The 18,591-nt window shown below is 55.4% G+C and overlaps 1 protein-coding gene across 5 annotated transcripts in view; it reads left to right on the top strand.

Moving 5' to 3' along the window:
* The window catches only part of PLXNA1 (plexin A1), a 327,351-nt gene that overhangs the window by 250,279 nt on the left and 58,481 nt on the right, over positions 1-18,591 (top strand). For all 5 annotated transcript variants that reach the window (XM_034777199.1, XM_034777200.1, XM_034777202.1 and 2 more), the window contains exons 13-21: positions 4,506-4,657; positions 5,706-5,826; positions 6,498-6,634; positions 7,596-7,763; positions 9,214-9,307; positions 10,242-10,481; positions 11,367-11,510; positions 14,587-14,821; positions 16,886-17,028. In XM_034777199.1, coding sequence (XP_034633090.1) covers positions 4,506-4,657; positions 5,706-5,826; positions 6,498-6,634; positions 7,596-7,763; positions 9,214-9,307; positions 10,242-10,481; positions 11,367-11,510; positions 14,587-14,821; positions 16,886-17,028 — 1,434 coding nt within the window. The remainder of the gene's footprint in view (positions 1-4,505; positions 4,658-5,705; positions 5,827-6,497; positions 6,635-7,595; positions 7,764-9,213; positions 9,308-10,241; positions 10,482-11,366; positions 11,511-14,586; positions 14,822-16,885; positions 17,029-18,591) is intronic.

Below are 18,591 nucleotides of genomic sequence, written 5' to 3'. Positions count from 1 at the left end.
AGAGATGCATGCCCTGATCTCACGTGACCTCACATGGGCCCTATCCTGCTGCCTCTAAGTGAGTGGCCGAATTCCCATTGGCTTCAGTGGCAGCAGGAGGGGACATGTTGTGGGTGGGCCCCAGGGGCTGCTGGGGTAACGGGGTGCTGTAGGTCAGGATGGAGTGACACACTGAGAAGGGAATGGGAGCCAGGAGTGAAATACTGGGAGTGCTGCAGGTGAGAAGTGAGGTGCCTTGGCAGAGCTATGTTAGGAAGAAGCTTGCCCATCACTTGCCCCGTCAGCCTGTCATTTCAGGATCTCTAGTTTTGCCTAAAATTGCAAAGGGGGACAGCCCTGTGATTCCAGAGAGGTCGAGGAAGGAATTTCCCGAGTGTCTGGAAGGTGGAACACTGCAGTGTCATAGACCTAAAAGTGCTTTTAAAGCCACGAGGGCTGTTTGCTTTAAATGGCAGCCAACCCAACTGCTACTGCCTGCACTTCTGCCATCCGGGCCAGGACTCTGTGTGCAGGAAGTAGGCTCTCCCCTGCCTGTTCTGCTTGGTGGGAGCAGCAATCGTGCAGGCCAGTGGATTGGCGCTTTCTCTGCTTCCCTCACACCAGAATAGAATGTGCTCCTACAGCTTCTAGAACAGCCTGGAGTCCTGACTGAGCTGGGGCTCCCAAGGGACGGGCTTGTAACAAGGCCTCCTAACCTTCAGGCCAAGCTATTCACCGGTGGGGCTGCGCACTGACAGGCTGCTGGGGTGTTGGCTCAGCTCGGTAGGTGGGAGAGATGGGGATGTTCTGTATGGGAAACCCAGCTGTGGCTAACGGGGATCCGCTTATCAACCATCTTTGGAACAGATGACTCCACTGTGCGAATCCAGAGGAAGAGCACATATCTCGGTGCTGTTCTGGGAAGCTTTACAAATACCCCAGCCCTAGACTAGAACCCCTCTCGGGGCAGAGGGATAACCAGAGAAGCCAGGATTCTCAAAAGGAGTCTGCACCCACAGCTGGGGCCAGAGATCCCAAAGAGCTCAGCTCCCGTTTGGTCCTGAAATAAGGGGCTTTGGTCCCAACTGGGCATGCTGAGCATGTTGAAATCTGGCCCTTAACATTCCCCTTCATGCTGCGCAGCCCTCTGCGGAGGAGGGGGCTCACTGCACCCAGAGGCTGGCTGCTCTCTACACATGGGCCCTGTCTTTGGGGGGTTTCCTCAGGGACTGAGTGAGTGACTGAGGAATCTGGGCTCCCGCCTTTCACGCTGAATGCATCAGACATGACATGTGCTGGCTACAAGCTGCATCCAATTAGCTGCTGCTGTCTGGTCCTGATATAGGTCTCTCTGTCCCTAAATCATTAAAAATAAATTAAGAAATTGCCACACTAGTTTTAGGTCCTGCATAAATAAATCAATGAGCAATCATCATCTGCCCTTGCAGCGTGTGCTCATCTTTGTTCGAGCCTATGGTGGGGTGGGGAGGGGGTCATTGGTGACTGTTTTGTTGTGTTCAGCCGCTGCGCTGGTTGTAGGTCCTACAGTCATACAAAGCTGTGGGTGCTGCACAGTGATGGTGGAGTGTACCTGTGCGCAGAAATGCTGCAATTATTTAACACAGACCACCCGCACAATATAAAGCAGAGCTAGAATCAAGCGTCTTCGGGGACTGGGAGTGCAGTCAGGAGAGCACCCATGCTGCACTCAGTGACTCCTGCACTGAGAGAACATCCAGCCTGAGGAAGATGCAAGCAGGGTCCGGGGATCAGAGCATGAGGCAGAGGGATCCCAGGGGGGACACCTCTCTGTGTTTGGTATTGTGGGACCCAGTCGTGTAGCAATGCTGCGTTGCAGTGTCTGGCCCCCTGTGTGGTCACGTGCTGTTGTTTTGTGTTGACACAGCATTGTGATGGGAAGAGGTGAGGGGATGCTGTACTGCTGCAGACGGCATAGCCCAAGCCTCTCCCTAGGGGCAGCTGTCTCCTAGCTGGGAGATGGTGACCCTGACACTGGATGTGAGTGATTCTGTGCTCCCAGCATCTCTGCAAACAGATCCTCTTTCTCCAGCCTGTCTCACAAGCAGGGGCCTTCTGATCTGGCATGCACGTAAGTGCTTAGTACGAGAAGGGACCCAGTATGGAACTGAACGGGGCTGTCCCCTTAGGAATGATTTACCAGCCAGCTGGCCTGGCCTGCGCCCTATTCTCTGCCACTGGCAGCCCCTGCGCCCACTCTGGCTGGCATGTCTGAGGAGCAAGCACTCATCTTGCGCTCAGAGGAGCCAGTTGCTGGTTTATGTAAAAGGACCCTGTGAAACCAATTAGCAGAAGAGCAATGTTGTTTGTCAGGGCTGGAGCCGGGGTGGGTGGGGATTTGGGGGTGGGAAGTTTGGGAGAGCCTCCGATCTCCCTGCCAGCTCTCGCTCCCATGTGCCTTGTTTAGCTGTGACCTTCCCGCGCAGCAGTGCAAGCAGTGTCATCTCTTTCCCGGGGTTGTCGCTCCCCCCATGCACGGCCCTTGTCAATTTCACCACAGAGGAGGAGGAATCTAACACGCTGGGGCAGCTTTTAACACTAATTTAAAAATGCCGAACAAACAGCCGCTTCTCGCCAACCGCCCCAGCGGAGCCCAATTTAGGGGAGAACAAATCTGATCGCCTGCTGCAGCTGCCTTAATGAGTCCTGATCCGGGACTTTAGCAGAGGGCTGGATTGGATTTAGGCAAACAGCAAAACCCCAAAGCCCAAATCAGTTTTACTGTCGTATAAATTCCAGCTCACGGCGTGTGATTGCCCTGAGCCTGCTGTGAGTTAACGTGCGGCCTGGCCTGTGAGTCAGAGTGCAGGAATGGGAGCCAGGACTCCTGGGTTTTGCCACCAGCTCTACCGCTGACCTGAAGCAAGCCTGTGCCTCGGTGGGGGGTGATTAGTTAGGACTTGTTCTGAACAGCATCATTAGTTGTACACGGCGATGTTTGCAGAGCACTTTGAAGATGAGATGCAGCGTGCGAACGCTAGGTGATGATTAGTAACCCCGCAGTGGCCATTGCTGTGGTGAGGAACTAGATTGCCTTACTGAAATTGCTCCTAGATCGGCGCAGTTCCTCACGGCTGGGGCGCATTGAGACAGGGCTGGCTACTGCTTGGTTCTCTTCCTTCCCTGTGCTCCTCTCTGCCCTGGCCCTTGGCTGGGGAGAAGTTGTGGCTAGCGAATGGACGCCCACCACTGGGAGGGGGATATCCCCAGCTGATAAAACAGCCAAGACCCAAAGTTACAGCAGGCCAGGTTTGCCATGAATGCAGAAAGACTAGGCCAGCTTGGCTTTGTGGCAGCCCCAAAGGGAGCTGGTATGGGCTTTGGGGCGAGGAGGGAGGAAAGGGCCAGCCAGGACTTTGAACAGAAAATTCACTGAAAGGAAGGAACTGGCTCCGGCATTGAGGCCTTCTCCATAGCAACCTGGGGCTGTCAAGGACAGCGCCACGATCTCTCCCAGCGCTTCCCGCTGGGGTGTGGGAAGGTCAGATGCGTGCTCTTGGGTCAAGGTGCTGCCCCTGTATTAACGTGCCAGCTCACTCCCCACTGGCACCACTCTAAGAATCCACATCCCGTGGGAATTGCTGGGGCAGCCTCCTCCTGCCTCCCCTTCCCCAGGCTCCGTGTTGCCAATGACCCAGCCCCCTGGCATGGGAGCACAGCACTCCCCCATTAATTCTGTTTAATGCCTGCAGGTGTGTGCTGAGCGCCGGGGCCGGTGAAATCTGGTGTAAAATTGCCCATAATTACCTTGTTAGCAGCAGTGGCGGGCCTGCGCCTCTCTGCTCATCCGTCATCGTGCTGGCTTTTGTCAGGCCACACCTGTCTGCTTTATTGGGAATCATCCGGCTAAATGAGGCGCGTCTCGAAGTCGGGGGCTCCCTTCTCTCCCCAGCTGGCACCAGCTCAGGCTTTGTTTGTTGAGAGGGGCCTGGGTGGCTGTGGGGAAGGGGTTAGCGTCCATTGCCTTTGGGGCAGCAGCCTCTCTGCGGGGCCTCTGCTGACCTTTCCAGGGTAGCAGGAGTGTGGTGGAGCTGGTCCTCTGGCCAGGGTGTGGTCCTGATTCTAGAGTGTTTGTGATCTGCCAGAAGGCCTGGCAGGCCTACCTCTTCCACCCCGTGCAGCCATGGCTGTCCCTGCAGCTGGGCCTACAGACTGTCCGTGCTTATGCATCAGCAGGCGCTTGTGGGCGTGTGCAGAGTTCCTGTGAGTTAGAGGGGGTGGCTCAGTGCCTTGAAAGACCCAGATTCCTTGGAGCACAGGGTTGACTCCACTGCTCCGACACCCGAGGCAGAGTGCCAGGCAGCTTATTGTCTGTGGGGCTTTCGGGGGTGGGTGGTGGGTGGGGGGCTGTTCTGCCTTGTGTGGGCAGTAAGAACCCCTGGGCCCTTATCATAGCCCAAAGCACTTGCCTTCGTACCCTTGTCCAGAGAGCCCTCTCCCTGTCCTCTTGCTGCCTCCAATTCAAGCTTTGCTTTGCTCTCTCTCAGCTGTCGCCGGAGACGGGCCCCAGGCAGGGAGGGACCCGTCTGACCATCACTGGGGAGAACCTGGGCCTGAAGTTTGAGGATGTGCGCATGGGAGTGCGGGTCGGCAAAGTGATGTGCATCCCCATCGAGAGCGAGTACATCAGCGCGGAGCAGTAAGTGCCCAACTGGCAGGGGGCGGTCGGGTGCCCTGGTCTGCTAGCCAGAAATGGAGACTCCAGGTTGGAGGGGTTCACGTGTTCTGAGTGGGAGCGCTCACCCTCGCTGCTGGGAGCTGGTGTTAACACTGGGGCACTGAGCTGGAGCAGCGAGGGGCAGAGCCCATGCCCAGCCAGTGCAGAGAAGTGGCTCTGACACTGCCTGTGGAGCTGCAAACCCACCCAGCCTGCAGGCCATGCTGGCCAGTTCTAGACTGGCCCTAGTGTCCCCTGCTGCCTTCCTAGCCTAGAGCTCTGATCTCGGTCAGCGGAGAGCTGTCGACCCAACTCATACACCCGCTGCTGTCTGAGCACATCCAGCCTCGCAGTTGGCTGGGAGCAGGGCTGGACTGGGCAGTTAAGTAGGGAAGTTGTGCATTAGCTCACTCCGATAACTGGTTCACCAGCACAGCAAGTCATCAGGGAAATGGGCCTGCCTGAGTCCTGGGGCATCTAAACCCTGACACAGTCTCCTGGTGAGAACAGCTCTTCTGGTCCCATGAGCCCCCCAGGCCTGTCCCTGGGCTAGGTGGCAGTGAAGGACTAACCTGAACAGTCGGAGAGAGCAGTGGGCGGCTCTGCTTGCTGTGGACAGAGGCGAGGCGGGACATGGGCTCTCTGGGGAAGATCTCCACATGTCCTTGTGCTCGTGTGGAGCTCCTTGGCAGCCAGGGGCTTCAGCTTGTGCCAGGATATCTACTCCATTGACAGCTGATCAGTGCTGGACTGTCCCTTCCCTTCCCCTCCAAGCACATACTGCTGAGAGCTGTAACTTCCTACTTCTCCATGGGCTAGGCTGTGTAAATCATAACAGCCCATCAGAATGCAAGGCTGAGGTGGTCCTATAGTCAAGCGTCATGGTAGTTGCTCTTCCAGGAGACAGGCACACCCAGCCAGGCCAGCCCTCGGCTCCCCAACCCCTCTGCTCCAGGACATCCATGTGTAGCTCCGCGGAGCAACCCCGCCATGGCAAATGCACTGAGAGCTCCTTTCCTGCTTCCCCTAGAATTGTGTGTGAGATCGGAGACGCCAGCTCAGGCCGAGCCCACGATGCCCGTGTGGAGGTGTGCATCAGGGACTGCTCCCCCAGCTACAGGGCCACATCCCCCAAAAGCTTCACGTTTGTGGTAAGGTTATACAGTATTATCCCTCTGGCTCCCAGCATGTCCGCCTCCCCTTGCCCTGTAGTTACCAATCCCGCTCTCTCCCAGAGGCACCGGAGCCCATAGAAACAAATCTGTGGGAGTGGGGAGGAGGGGTGGACACGGTCCCAGTTTGATGCCTACAGTGAGTCCACCTTGGTTTACAACCTTGTCAATTCTCCCAAGTTAAGTAGGGATGGGCTGGCTCTGGACTTGGATGGGAGACCTAGGAATACCCAGACACTCCAGGAAGCAGAGCCGGTGATTCCAGACACAATGCGTCTTGCTCTGAGTTGACACTTTGCTGCTTGGAAGCACCGTTTTTCAGCTGGAAAGAAAAAACTGGTTCCTTGCCGCTGGTCACTATAGATCCCCAGGGGTTCTTGGCAAGAGTTGGGGTGTCTTGGTCAAATCTCGGCTAACTGCTCTGCTGCTCTAAAATCTCCTCTGCAGTTTCAGCTGGATATGGGATTCCTCTAGACACCGGCCTTAACTTCAGTGCGTTGTTGCTGACCGACAGCTACGTCCCGCCTCCTGCACACCCTGCTCCAATAGCTGCCCCCTTCACCATCGGCCACTCGTGCAGCCGCTGGCTCTGCACTTTGTCATTCACTGCTCACTCTTGAATTGCCGGATTTGTTGCTTTTCTTTGGCAGACACCCACTTTCTACCGCGTGACTCCGGCTCGTGGTCCCCTCTCTGGGGGCACCTGGATTAGCATTGAGGGCAACCACCTCAACGCAGGCAGTGATGTCACAGTGACCATCGGGGGACGACCTTGTGTCTTTTCATGGTAGGGGTTCCATGGACGGGATCGCTGGGGTGGGCTGGAGAGGCTGTATGATCCCTGGGCTGTGCAGAGAGGATGGGGAGCGGACCCACAGCCATGACAGGGGTGGAGTGTGGGCTCTAGAGTGAGGTGCCTTTGCCTGGTTCCTGTGGAATTTCTCCCTCGAAATCCTGGCATTTCTATTTCCAAGGCTCCTGAAAGAGACCAAAGAATGAGGATTTTGTCTCTAAAATCACAAAGCCCTGAGGCATGAAGTGGATAATTTTTAGATTAGGGATGATAATGGAGCGGCTCTTTAAATATTTTCCTGCGGTAATTACTGGTTATCAGCCCTAATCGCTGCTGTTTGCAGCAGCCGCGCGATGGGGAACGCTCGGGAGTTGCGCTGGCTTCTCCTGCTGCCTTTTGTTTTATTTTTCTCTCTGTTAACTGACAATTTCACCAGCACTTCCCCGGGGGAAGGGGGAGGAGATGGGTAGAGACAGAGGGCAGTGCCTCGGGCGCTGTCACTGCTGGGCTTTCCCAAGGCTGGCGGGACCAGGAGCGGTTTCGGCAGGTTCCAAAGTGCACCCCATCCCCTGGCTGGAGGCCGTGGTTAGAACTGAGGAGGGGTTGCATTGATGAGGCTGTCCTGGATACCCCACAGGGCTCCCTCTCTGATTGCCAGAAACTCCCCAGCCCAGAGGTCCCGTGGCTGTTTTGAACTGACAAAGGGGTGCTCTCCAACACAATTGCGGCACCTGCACAACTGGGCTGGTGGTTTTCTGTCCCGCCTCTAGCACTGAGTGCTGTGCCCACCTCTGGGGTAGGAGGAGGTGGAGGGTGCCTGCGAGGGCTGGTAACCATCAAATAGAGTCTGGTGCTCAATGTGTAGCCCAGAGTGAGATGCTGTCCTGCCCCTCCCCATAGCCAGAGATGCTCAGAGCCTCCTCGGTATCTGACGGCTCTTCTGCCTTGTCCCCAGGAGAAACGCTCGGGAGATCCGGTGCCGGACGCCACCAGGCCAGAGCCCTGGCGGGTCACCCATCCTCATCAACATCAACCGGGCCGAGCTGAGTAACCCCGAGGTCAAGTACAATTACACAGAGGACCCCACCATCCAAAAGATAGACCCAGAGTGGAGCATCAACAGGTAAATCTGCAGAGGGCAGGGGTCCTCGTGCTCACCGGGGGAGGAGTTACCCGTGGGCCCTAGCAGGTGTGAGTATATGCTGAGTATACGTGAGAGGTGGGGCCCTAGCATAGCTCTTCAGAGCAGGGATCATGCCTCTGATATGTCTGTACAGCGCCTAGCAGGCCTGGGCTCCCATCCCGACCAGGGCCTCTGGGCACTGCCATCATAGGCCATTGGAGGGCTGGCTACAGGACACACTCCAGAGCACTGGGAGGAAAGCAGGAGTAGCCAGGGGTGCCCGGCATGGTACCTGGCGTCAGCACACTCCTGGAATTGCAGGACTTAGACTGGCAGGGGGCAGAAGAGGAGAGGGCTTTCAGCCTGGCATTTGGCTGCAGCAAATAACATGAAAGTATTTCCCACCAGGGGATTTCTGAAGGGTTTACATGTGCTGTTAAAAGGCTTGAATTGGCTGGAGCAGAAGGTAAGGACTCGGTTAAACTGCACATGCCATCGGCCCTCCGGGAGCCTGGCTGTGAAATAGGCTCCCGAAAAAGCCTGGGGGGAAGCCCTGCTGCTCTGGGGCATTTAAAGCAAAGACCCAGAGAAGGTTCTGTCCTGGCCCCCAGAGCATACCTGGATTTCGTGGGGCTTTTCCATTTCTGACCCCCACACTCCTCTGGGTCTCACTGGATGGCCAAGGGAGGAGGTTGCCTGTCGGAATGTACCTTGAACGTTCTAAGCTGCTGCCGCTTCGGGGGCCTGTGTTGAGATGGGGTGGGAGGATCTCGCCCCTTGGTAGGCAGGTTTACATGTTCCAGAACCCACCCCCAATCGGCACCCTGATGGCCGCCTCAGCAGAGAGGCTAAGGCTTGAGTGGGTCCCTGGAGACTGAACTCCCCACACATCCCAGAGGTCTGTGGTGGAGGGAAGCTCGCCCTATGGCAACCTGCTGTAGCTGCTCTGTGAGCTTGCAGAGATCTGCAGTTGCCAGGACTGCAAACCCAGCACCTTCCAGCAGCAGGAAGCCGACAGGCACAGCAGAGAACTTGCCCAAAGCAGCCAGGCTCTGTGCCGTGCTCTCGGTGCTCCGCTCGCCAGGAGGTGGCAGTGGGCAAGCACTATGGGAGTGGTCCACGGGGGCGATGTTGTTTCAAATGGAAGCCTCTGGCAGCTGCGGCTGAAGGTGGAAGTCAGCTTTCCTGCTGCGTGGACAGAAGCCGGCGTGGCGCCATGAGTGAGGTGGGCACATTGTTCCCAATGGCAGAACCTGGTCCATGCTGATGGGTTGCTGGGATGTTTCCAGACTGGAGTTGGGAGGGACGATCCCATATTCCAGTATTACAAGCGAGTCCCTTGGGACAGGTTCCAAGATAGGCAGCGATGGCATGTGCCCACCTTCACCAACGCCTGGGTGCCCTGTGCCAGAGCAGCCTCTCCTAACTCCTTCCTCTCTGTGCCTCCTAGCGGTGGGACGTTGCTGACTGTGATAGGCACCAACCTGGCCACTATCAAAGAGCCCAGGATCCGTGCCAAGTACGGCAGCGCTGAGAGGGAGAACGTAAGTAGATCTCCAGCTGTCTGGAGAGGCCCTGTGCCTGGTTTAGGGAGGGAGGGCAAGGAGTCCTATCTCCTTGCTTCAATGCAGGACACCAGTAAAAATCACGTCCTGCCACCTCCCCTGTGTACCTGTGACTTTGACGGTCTCAGTCATTAGAAGAGAGGCACCAAGCCAGCCGGGTCTTACCTGGGGAGGGGCCAAAACAGGTCTGTCACTGGTGGGGGAGAAAGTGACTGGATGGGGTTAGAGATCTGGAGAGAGGGAGAGGAGTGGGGAACTGGATGCTGTTTCATGAAAGTGCTTTGGAAGCAGAAATGGTACCGACGGGGGGACAGCAAAGTTCCAGTCCCTGGCAGGGTCTCTCCTTACATCCACGCTCTGAAAATCAGGCCCCAGGCATACAGGAGTCTCCTGACCCAGCACTGAAATGCAGCCACTTCTGGGATGGAACATGAGGTGTTTGCACAGCAACAGTACACTAAAGTCTAGGACAGGAAGTGGAGAAGAATCCGGTATCCTGCTGGCAGTTCGGGGGGAGCTGACAGGCAGTGGTGAGGGAAGATATAGGAGCTCCACTTTATATCCCATGTCACTTGGGAGCAGTGAGAAGGTGGGATTATGGATGGGGTGTGGCCCAGCACCAGCTGTTGTGCAAAATGTCACTGGATTTTGAATGGCCACAAGTGCTCAGTACTTTGGTTTTGCGTCTCCGTTATAAGAAGGGCTTCCAACAGCACAGCACCTCTTAGGTTCGGGAGTGATTCGGAGGGAAGAGTGCCCCGTGACAGATTCAGCACAACTACTTCTTGCAGGGGGTCTCCCTTCCTGGGACTGACCACTCTTGAGCCAACTTAGCTTGTGCGATCAGATGGTATCACAACCTGAGATGATGGGAGACTGTCTGATCAGCCCTGGTGCCTTGTCCTCTCTGTAGAACTGTACTGTCTACAACGACACCACCATGCTGTGCTACGCTCCATCCATCGACAACCCGTCCCGGAGCCCCCCAGAGATCGGTGACCGCCCAGATGAGATTGGCTTTGTCATGGATAATGTCCAGGCGCTGCTGATTGTTAATACCACCAGCTTCGTCTATTATCCGGACCCCATCTTCGAGCCCCTCAGCCCCTCTGGCATGCTGGAGCTCAAGCCCAGCTCTCCCCTTATCCTCAAGGTAAGCTCCCCACAGCTCTTGTCCCCCATCGCTTGTGCTGCCCTATTTCAGCCCCAGATCTCTGGCTTGCTTTTCCACCCTGGGCCAGCTGCACCTGTACAGCAGGTCAGAGAACTCAAACGGGGATGGAATGGACCAGTTCAGAGTCAGAGCTGCTGCCCTGGCAGCTGGTCTCTTGGGGGTTAAATGGATTGTGCCGGCCAGGTAAGTGGGAGAGGGGTGGTATTCCCTGCCCAGCAGTGGGAGAGCCATAGAACCCCATTTTGTCCTTACAAACCCTCTGCCTGCAGGACAGGTGGGATTTTCTGGCTATAGGTAAAGGCTGATGAAGTTGGGGTCTGCTGCAGGAGGTAGGCAAAGGAGTGCGTTCCACGGAGATGGAAGTCACGGGGTCTCAACCTTTTCCCCTCAGCAGAATGGGAAGGGTAGGGTGGTTGGGACCCCTTGGCACCGGCGGGGTGGCACTCCCCAGGTTACGAAGCCCTGGTTTAATTATCCCCATGGGGCGAGTGGGTATGTGGCACCTTAGAGCCTTGCAGAAGGGATGTGGAGTGTTTTAGATGAGGGCACGCCCTGGTTAACCCTGTGTCTCCATGGGTGGGAGGGGCATCCATCCCCTCAGAGCTCAGGGACAAAGTCATCCCCGGGGTAACTGCACTACAATCAGGGAGCGTGCCCCAGGGGTTTGGCTCATTCTGGGTGCATCTTCTTTGTCTCCCTGGCTCAGATTCCCACTCGTCCTTCACTTCTTGTTGGACTTGTATCAGGGACTACGGGGGAGCAGAAGGATCCCTGGGGTTAGAAGGCTGAGGGAGAGAATTTGCTTGGTGATGGGAGAATCCAGCTGCGGGAGAACTAATGATCTCGCTCCTTGTTCCCTTAAAGGGCCGGAACCTGCTCCCGCCGGCTGCTGGTAACTCCCGGCTGAACTACACAGTGCTGATTGGTGACACTCCCTGCGCCCTGACGGTCTCCGAGACCCAGCTCTTGTGCGAGTCGCCAAACCTCACAGGACAGCACAAAGTCACGGTAATGCTAACCGCCCCGACCGGCCTCTTTGGGCCCTGGCATCCTCGCAGGTGCTGCCAGGACTGCACCATGCCATGCACTGGGCACTTGTTCTTCCCGCCGAACAAGCCTCGTGTGGCTGGGGCCCGAGACAAACAGCCTCCAGCTCCAAAGCAGAGCTGGGATATCGTCTATCAACCCTTGTCGGGTTCCACCTGAGTTCTGAGGCAATAACAGCTGCATTGCCCCGCCCCGGCTGGGAGCCCTGTCTGTAGCAACACCCCAGGGGAGACCCCTGGGCAGCAGCCTGTGCACAGCACCAGGAACCTGCCTTGTGGCGTCCAGTCGTAAAAGCAGTCCAAGTTACCAAGCACAGCTCTGCCATTGACAGCAAGTGCATGCGTGCGTGTGTGGAGGGTGGGGCATGGGCTGACATGCTGGACCCCAACCCCCTCCTTCATAGCACCCTGCCGTACCCCAGCCCTCACTCCCCTCCTGCATGGGGCCCTGCTGAATTCCAGTCCTGTCTGCATGCGGCCCTGCTGTACCCCATCCTCCTTTAGTGAATGGGCCCTGCCATGCCCCCTTCCACTCCCTCCTGCATGGCACCCTGCTAAACCCCACTGCCCCAGTCCCCTCCGGCTAGGGGCTCTGCCGTACCTAATGAAACTTTCTGTTGATGGTGTAACCCTAAACATGCCTAGTTCTCCTGGACCACTCCCTCATGCTGCAGTGAGGGACAGAGTAGCCTGTTAAGCAGAGTGCATTGCTGGTGTGCTGTTCCTCTGCAGGCGAGGACACTGGGCTCTGTGAAGATCCTTGTTTCCTGGGGGCCTTCCAAAGCACCTGACCTGGCATGGTGCTCACCGATGGTCGCTTTGGGAACAGCGCAGGCTGACCACATGCCATCGTATGCCCAGCGGTAGCTCACGTTCAGCCTGAGACATTAGGCTCCCCTTTTACTGAGTGGGGGGTAGTGGCTGGAGACAGAGGGGCTTAATCCCCTTCTGGCATACATTGGAGAACATGCAGGGGCCCTTCCCCTTTCGCCCCTTGCCTGGCGCCAGCTGGCCACTGGTCCCTGGGTAAGAGCTCATCAACACTGGATTATGTGCACATGCAGGGGCTTAGCTCTGCTGGGAGGAGCCCCCGGCTGCCTGCCTCCCTAGTGCCCTGTCCCCTACCCCCAGTAGTCTGTTCAGAGGGGCTGAGTGCTCCAGCCAGCTGCCACGAGCACGCTCCATTGTTACCCGCATTCTGGGTGGGCCTGGCTGGACCTGCCAGCTCGGTTCCTTCCCTACTGGCCGCAGGAGACTCAGTCAAGGGGTTCCCGCCCCCTCACTTCCCCCAGCTCCTGGCTTAGCGTTAAGTAAGATTCTTTGTCAGGGTGTAGCTCAGCAGCAGGGGCGCTCAGGGTCTCAGTGCAGCCTTGTGTATTTGAAAGGGACCCAGAACGGTCCCCCCAGGCTCCTCATCCATCAGGGAACTCACTTTACATCCCATCTGTTATTGTAATGTTGTCTGAATGAGACATCAAACTCGCTGCCTGCTCCTCACAGGCGCTGACAACACACCAGCATGTCTTCTGCATCCCATTAAAGCTCTGCATGCGCTCGGACAAGCCCCTCGCACTGTAGCCCCCGCACCTGCTCCGCGGCCTGCTCCACGGCCTCCTCCAAACTACCTTCTGGTGTCAATGGCCCTCGGAAGTGTGGGTTCACTTTGCTCACTGGGCTCTGTCCGGGCTGGTATGATAATGATCTGACCTTCCTATTACACACCTTGGACGCATGCCGCTTGTGTGGACACAGAGATCCTGCGGTCTGGGGTTTCCTGCTTTCCGAGAACCCCATTCCAGCATGCACCTCCTCCCCCGTAAGGAAGGGGAAGGGAGGGTCGCTCCCCCCCCCCTTTAAAGAGTGAATCATAGAAAGTAGGGCTGGAATGAACCTCAAGTGGTCATCTAGTCCAGCCTACTGCACTGAGGCAGGACTAAGTAAACCTTGGCCATCCCGACAGGGATAGGCTCCCTGGAAGCCTATTCCAGAGCTTAACTACCCTTAGAGTTAGACCGTTTCCCCCAGTATCTAACATAAATCTCCCTGGCTGCAGATTAAGCTCCTTCTTGTCTTGCCCTCAGTGAACACAGAACAATTGATCACAGTCCTCTGTATAACAGCCCTTGACATATGTGAAGACTGTTATCAGGTCCCCCCTTCAGTCTGCTTTTCTCAGGACTAAGCATGCCCAGTTTTTTTAACCTTTCCTCACAGGTCAGGTTCTCTAAACCTTTGATCATTTTTGTTGCTCTCCTCTGGACTCTCCAATTTAGCCACACCTTTCTTCAAGTGTGGTGCCTGGAAGGACTCCAGCTGAGGCCTCACCAGGGCCGAGTAGAGTGGGACAATCACCTCCCGTGTCTTATATACAACACTCCAGTTAATTCACCCCAGAATGAAATTAGCCTTTTTCACCCCTCCCAGCTTGGTGTCATCTGCAGCTTTTATACACGTACTCTCCACTTCATTATCCAAGTCATTAATGAAAATATGGAACAGTACTGGACCCAGGACAGACTCCTGCCGCCCCCACTAGATACCCCTCCCAGTGACAGTGAACCACTGATAACTATTCTGAGTATGGTTTTCCAACCTCCATTGTCCACCCCCCTGACAGTCATTTCACCTAGACCACGTTTCCCTAGTTGGCTCCTGGGGATGTCATGGGGGACAGTCGGGGTGGCAGGCCCTCCCTGCCCCTTTCCAGCTGACAAAACCCTTCTGATCACAACCTGCCCCAGTTAGGAGAGGCGTCTTGACCCACATACTCCGAGCTAAACCCGCTCTTGACCTCTTCCCCATGCCAATGGGAAGTCTCCCCGATTCACCCAGCTGCCAAACCCTCCTGTCCCCAGATGCATTTTGGGGCATATGAGAGTTGGCTGGGGGCTCTGCAGTTCTCTTTGTATAGCATCCCCCAACCTGTAGGGTGGCAGGTGGGTGGAAGAAGGGGGCACAGAGCCCTCTCAGCAGGGAGGTGAGCCACTCCCCAGCCCTTAGCACCTAACGTGATGCCCTTTCCCTCCCATGCGGCTCAGATCAAGGCTGGAGGGTTTGAGTTCTCCCCGGGGACGCTGCAGATCTACTCAGACAGCCTCCTGACGCTGCCTGCTATCATCGGGATCGGCGGTGGAGGCGGCCTCCTCCTGCTCATCATCATCATCGTCCTCATCGCCTACAAGCGCAAGTCCCGGGACGCCGACCGCACCCTGAAACGCCTGCAGCTGCAGATGGACAACCTGGAGTCCCGCGTGGCCTTGGAGTGCAAAGAGGGTGAGTCAGTCTCTGCTTCTCTCCTCACGGCTTCTCAGCTTCAGCCTGTCCCCACCCGTCAGCCCCTTCACCTGCTTTGCCAGCTCTGCCCCACTCTGGGTCGTTGGTTTCCCCTCTTGTGTTTGCTCCAAGACTCTCTGTTCACACCCTACCGTTTGTTGAAGGAGGTAGCGGTACCATGGACATCCATGATCCCTCAGCCAGAATCCCCAGGTGAGATGTTCAGGGTATTGATGTTCACATGCAGGCAGGCAGGCTCATTTCTATAGAGACTCCCTTGAAAGCCCCCATCCTCTGCGGCGTTGTCAGGTCCTTTCCCTGGTTGCCTCTGCATTCCCATAGGGTGCTGCGTGTGCATTTGCAGGTCCCTATCCTGAGTGCCATGGCTTGTTCTAGCTCTTGATGTGTCCGTTAACAGCGTCTGGTCCCAGCGTGGGACAAGGAACCCCCCTGTATATGACACAGGGGTGCTGCATGGTCTCACCACACTGACAGCACAGTATGTTGCAATGCACCATCCTGGTCTTATGGCACAAGGGTCTTTGCTGGACAGGTGTTTCCTACTTGCTCCCTTCTCTTTCATATCCCCAGTCTCCTGCTCTGCAAACACCATGTCTGCTTGCAAAGCTTCATGCTCACCTACGGCATGTGCTAACTCACTGCACACAGAGCAGCCTTTTAAATCTGCCCTCTCGTCCCAGTGCTGTGGGCCTCGAGCTCCTGATCTACAGGGACCTTCCCCTGCTCTAAGCCACTCTTGGGACCGGTGATCCGAGCAGGCAAAGTGACTTTGTTGGGGGGGGGGGGGGGGAAACTTAACTTATTTTTAGTAGGATTTATTTTTTCGGTTAAGTATTTTATGTTTTTAAAGTCTAAAAGAGGACAAAAGAGGGTAGAGAAACCTGCCTGAAAAGGGCCTTGAGTCTCTCATTATGTGACAGAGGGATGCTGCGAAATTGGACAGAATGCCTCTTATGATCCTGCCGATAAAACCTAATTGCCCATTATCGCCGCAAGCCAGTGCCTAGGGCTGTGACCCTGCCAACTGCAGCCAGCCCAGAGGCTGGGGGAGAAGCGGGCACCTAAAACGAGATAATAAAAAAGAAAAAACCCCTAAAAATCCATGTAGATGGCAATAGTGACAGAGAGAGGGGAGGGTGGAGGGGATCTCGTCTCCTCTTCCACAGCTGGCAGATAAAAGGATCTGCTTTTAATTAAAAGGCGCAATCTCTTCCCTGCCTTTTCTCTTTTCTAGTCCCTCTAGTTACAGATAAGATAGCGAGCCTTTCAAGCTGACGTTTGTTTTTTCTCATCAGGCTGACAAGCCTGCAACCCTCTGCCTAGCTTCCAGCTCCCTTTAAAGTGCTGTTAATTTGATTTCTCTGTGTTTTTTTCTCTTTCCCTTATACAGTGCTAGAGATTTCCCCCCCCAACCCCCAAAGCCTTCCCCCATGGGTACCATTAAAGGCGCAGGACACCATTTCCCCCCCTCCGTCTAGCACGAGCTCAGGCTGTGCTTGTTCTTACCCCAGGGTGCTGGGTTTGTGTTGGGCTTTTCTCTCTAACATTATTTAGGTCAGAATGAAACGAGAACATTCTTGTGGTTTAAACCTCTCTCTCGCCCAGCATCTCTGCCCTGTCATTCACAGCCGCCTACAGGTTTCTTACATATGTGCACATAGAAAGGGGGTTAGAACTGAGAGGCTGAGGCTTCAGGACTCCTGGGTTCTATTCCCGGCTCTGCCACTGATTTGCTGTGTGACCCCGGGGAAGTCATGTCCCCTCTCTGTGCTTCTGCTTTGCCCTGTGTAAAATGGAGATAAGGGTACCGCCCCTCTTGACAGGGTGGTGTGAGACTGAGATAACTGATGTCTGTAAATTACCTTGAGCCCTCTGATTACCGGTGCTAGGGACAAACGGCAGCCCCCAGTATTCTAGATCTGTGGAGCTCTTATCATCTTTTGCTGGCACCAGTGTGGTAGCTCTAGGGCCCAGCCTGACCTCCCCTATTGACCTCCTGCAGGCCCATAGTCCCCTAACACAACTCTGCTCTTTCCATCCCAGCCTTTGCCGAACTGCAGACAGACATCCACGAGCTGACGAACGACTTAGACGGGGCTGGCATTCCCTTCCTGGACTATCGCACCTACGCCATGAGGGTCCTCTTCCCCGGGATTGAAGACCATCCTGTGCTGAAGGAGATGGAGGTGTGGTAATGTGTGTATGTGTGTCTGTCTGTCTCTCCGATGCTTCACCCTGGGGACACCTGCCTCTGGGAGCTGCGCTTCATGCCCATCTGCTGCAGGGTTCACCATTGCCCCTTCTTCCTTTATTTTTAGTGCGGAAGTCTTGGAAGTTTCAGTGAATGATAGGAACTCACAGGTCTGGGCTCAGCAATGGATGGGGAGAGATTACTGACTCAGGAGTGACTCTGTCCACCCATCCAAGGAGATTGCAACATGCTGCAGTGGGCAGAGACTCTATTCTGGCAAAAGTCCATTTTCTTTACAGAGCACGGAGGAGCATCCTGTCCATGCAGTGTCCTCTGCCTGAGCTCTTGGGGTCTGGATTTGTAACATCTGGGTTTTCCAGCCGGGAGTGACTGAGGAGATTGCACGTGCAATGTTCTGAAACCTCCCTCTTGGTCCTCCAAGACCCCCCTAGTAAAGCTGGGTGACACTGGGGTTTCCTCCCTTGGATAGAGAGGTTTACTCTGCTACGGTGCCCTGTGACTCCTTAACCCAGGGATGAGAGCTTACAGGACTGCAGTGCAGCATAGCAGAGGAACCCAATGCAATCTTGGGCTATGTATTTTTTAACACAGTGTATCATTAACCTGCAGAGCTCATTGACACAGATGTCACTGAGGCCAAGAATTAACAGGGTTCAAAGTAGGATTAGCTATTTCTACGGATAATGAGAAGATCCACAGGTATGTTAGAGAGGAACAAAATGTCTTTATAAGGGATATAAACCCCCAGGCTTCAGGGCAATTAGTTAGGTGCTAAGGGCCAGATTTCAAAAGCACTCAGCCCCCACTGAGAACAGATGGAGTGTAGTGTTAAGTGACAAGAGTTAAAAAGGAACTTCCTCTGTAGTCAGGTTATTCCAAAAATGTCCATGATAGTGTTTCTTCACCTTTCTTCTAAAGCGTCTGGTACTAGCTTTTATTGGAGGTGGGCCACCAGTCTGATCCAGTCAGGCAATTCTTATGTTCCTGTCTCATCCCAGAGGAGCTGGTCCCTGTCTGTGCAGCTCAGGGGAGGTAGTGCCTGGGTCTGTCAGTACAGTTCTCGATACCAGAAAGATGTTGACAAATTGGAGGGAATTCAGGGAAGAGCAACAGAAAGGGGAAAGTTTGGAAGAGTTAAGTCTGCATAGCGAGGCTGAATGGCGAGAGGAGGAGGGAGGGTGGACCCATCTAGAGACACGTGAAGGGGCAAACCCCAAGGAAGCAGAGAAGCTGTCTGGGGCGGTTTGGGGGAGGGAGTATGATGAGGAGTAATGGGATGACGTTGAGTAAGAAAAGCACAGGAGTGTTTTTCTGATCGCTAGATCTGCTGGGCTGTGAAATAGTCTCCTGAGGGAAGTGGCAGAAGTCCCCTGGCTTGGCACACTGGAAGCTCTGAGTGGACAAAGCACTAGGAAATACACAGTAGAGAAGCATCCAGTGCTGGTCTCAGGGAATGGGGCTGGTGCTGCTGACTAGGCCTGGCTCATCTCTCTTGCTGGTTATTCCGAGACTCTAACCCTTGTGCTGCCGGTATCGT

Source organism: Trachemys scripta, chromosome 7 (assembly GCF_013100865.1).
Source record: "Trachemys scripta elegans isolate TJP31775 chromosome 7, CAS_Tse_1.0, whole genome shotgun sequence".
Taxonomy (NCBI): Eukaryota; Metazoa; Chordata; order Testudines; family Emydidae; genus Trachemys; species Trachemys scripta.
Note: the sequence above shows the minus strand (reverse complement) of the source record. Positions and strands in the feature narration are given on the sequence as shown.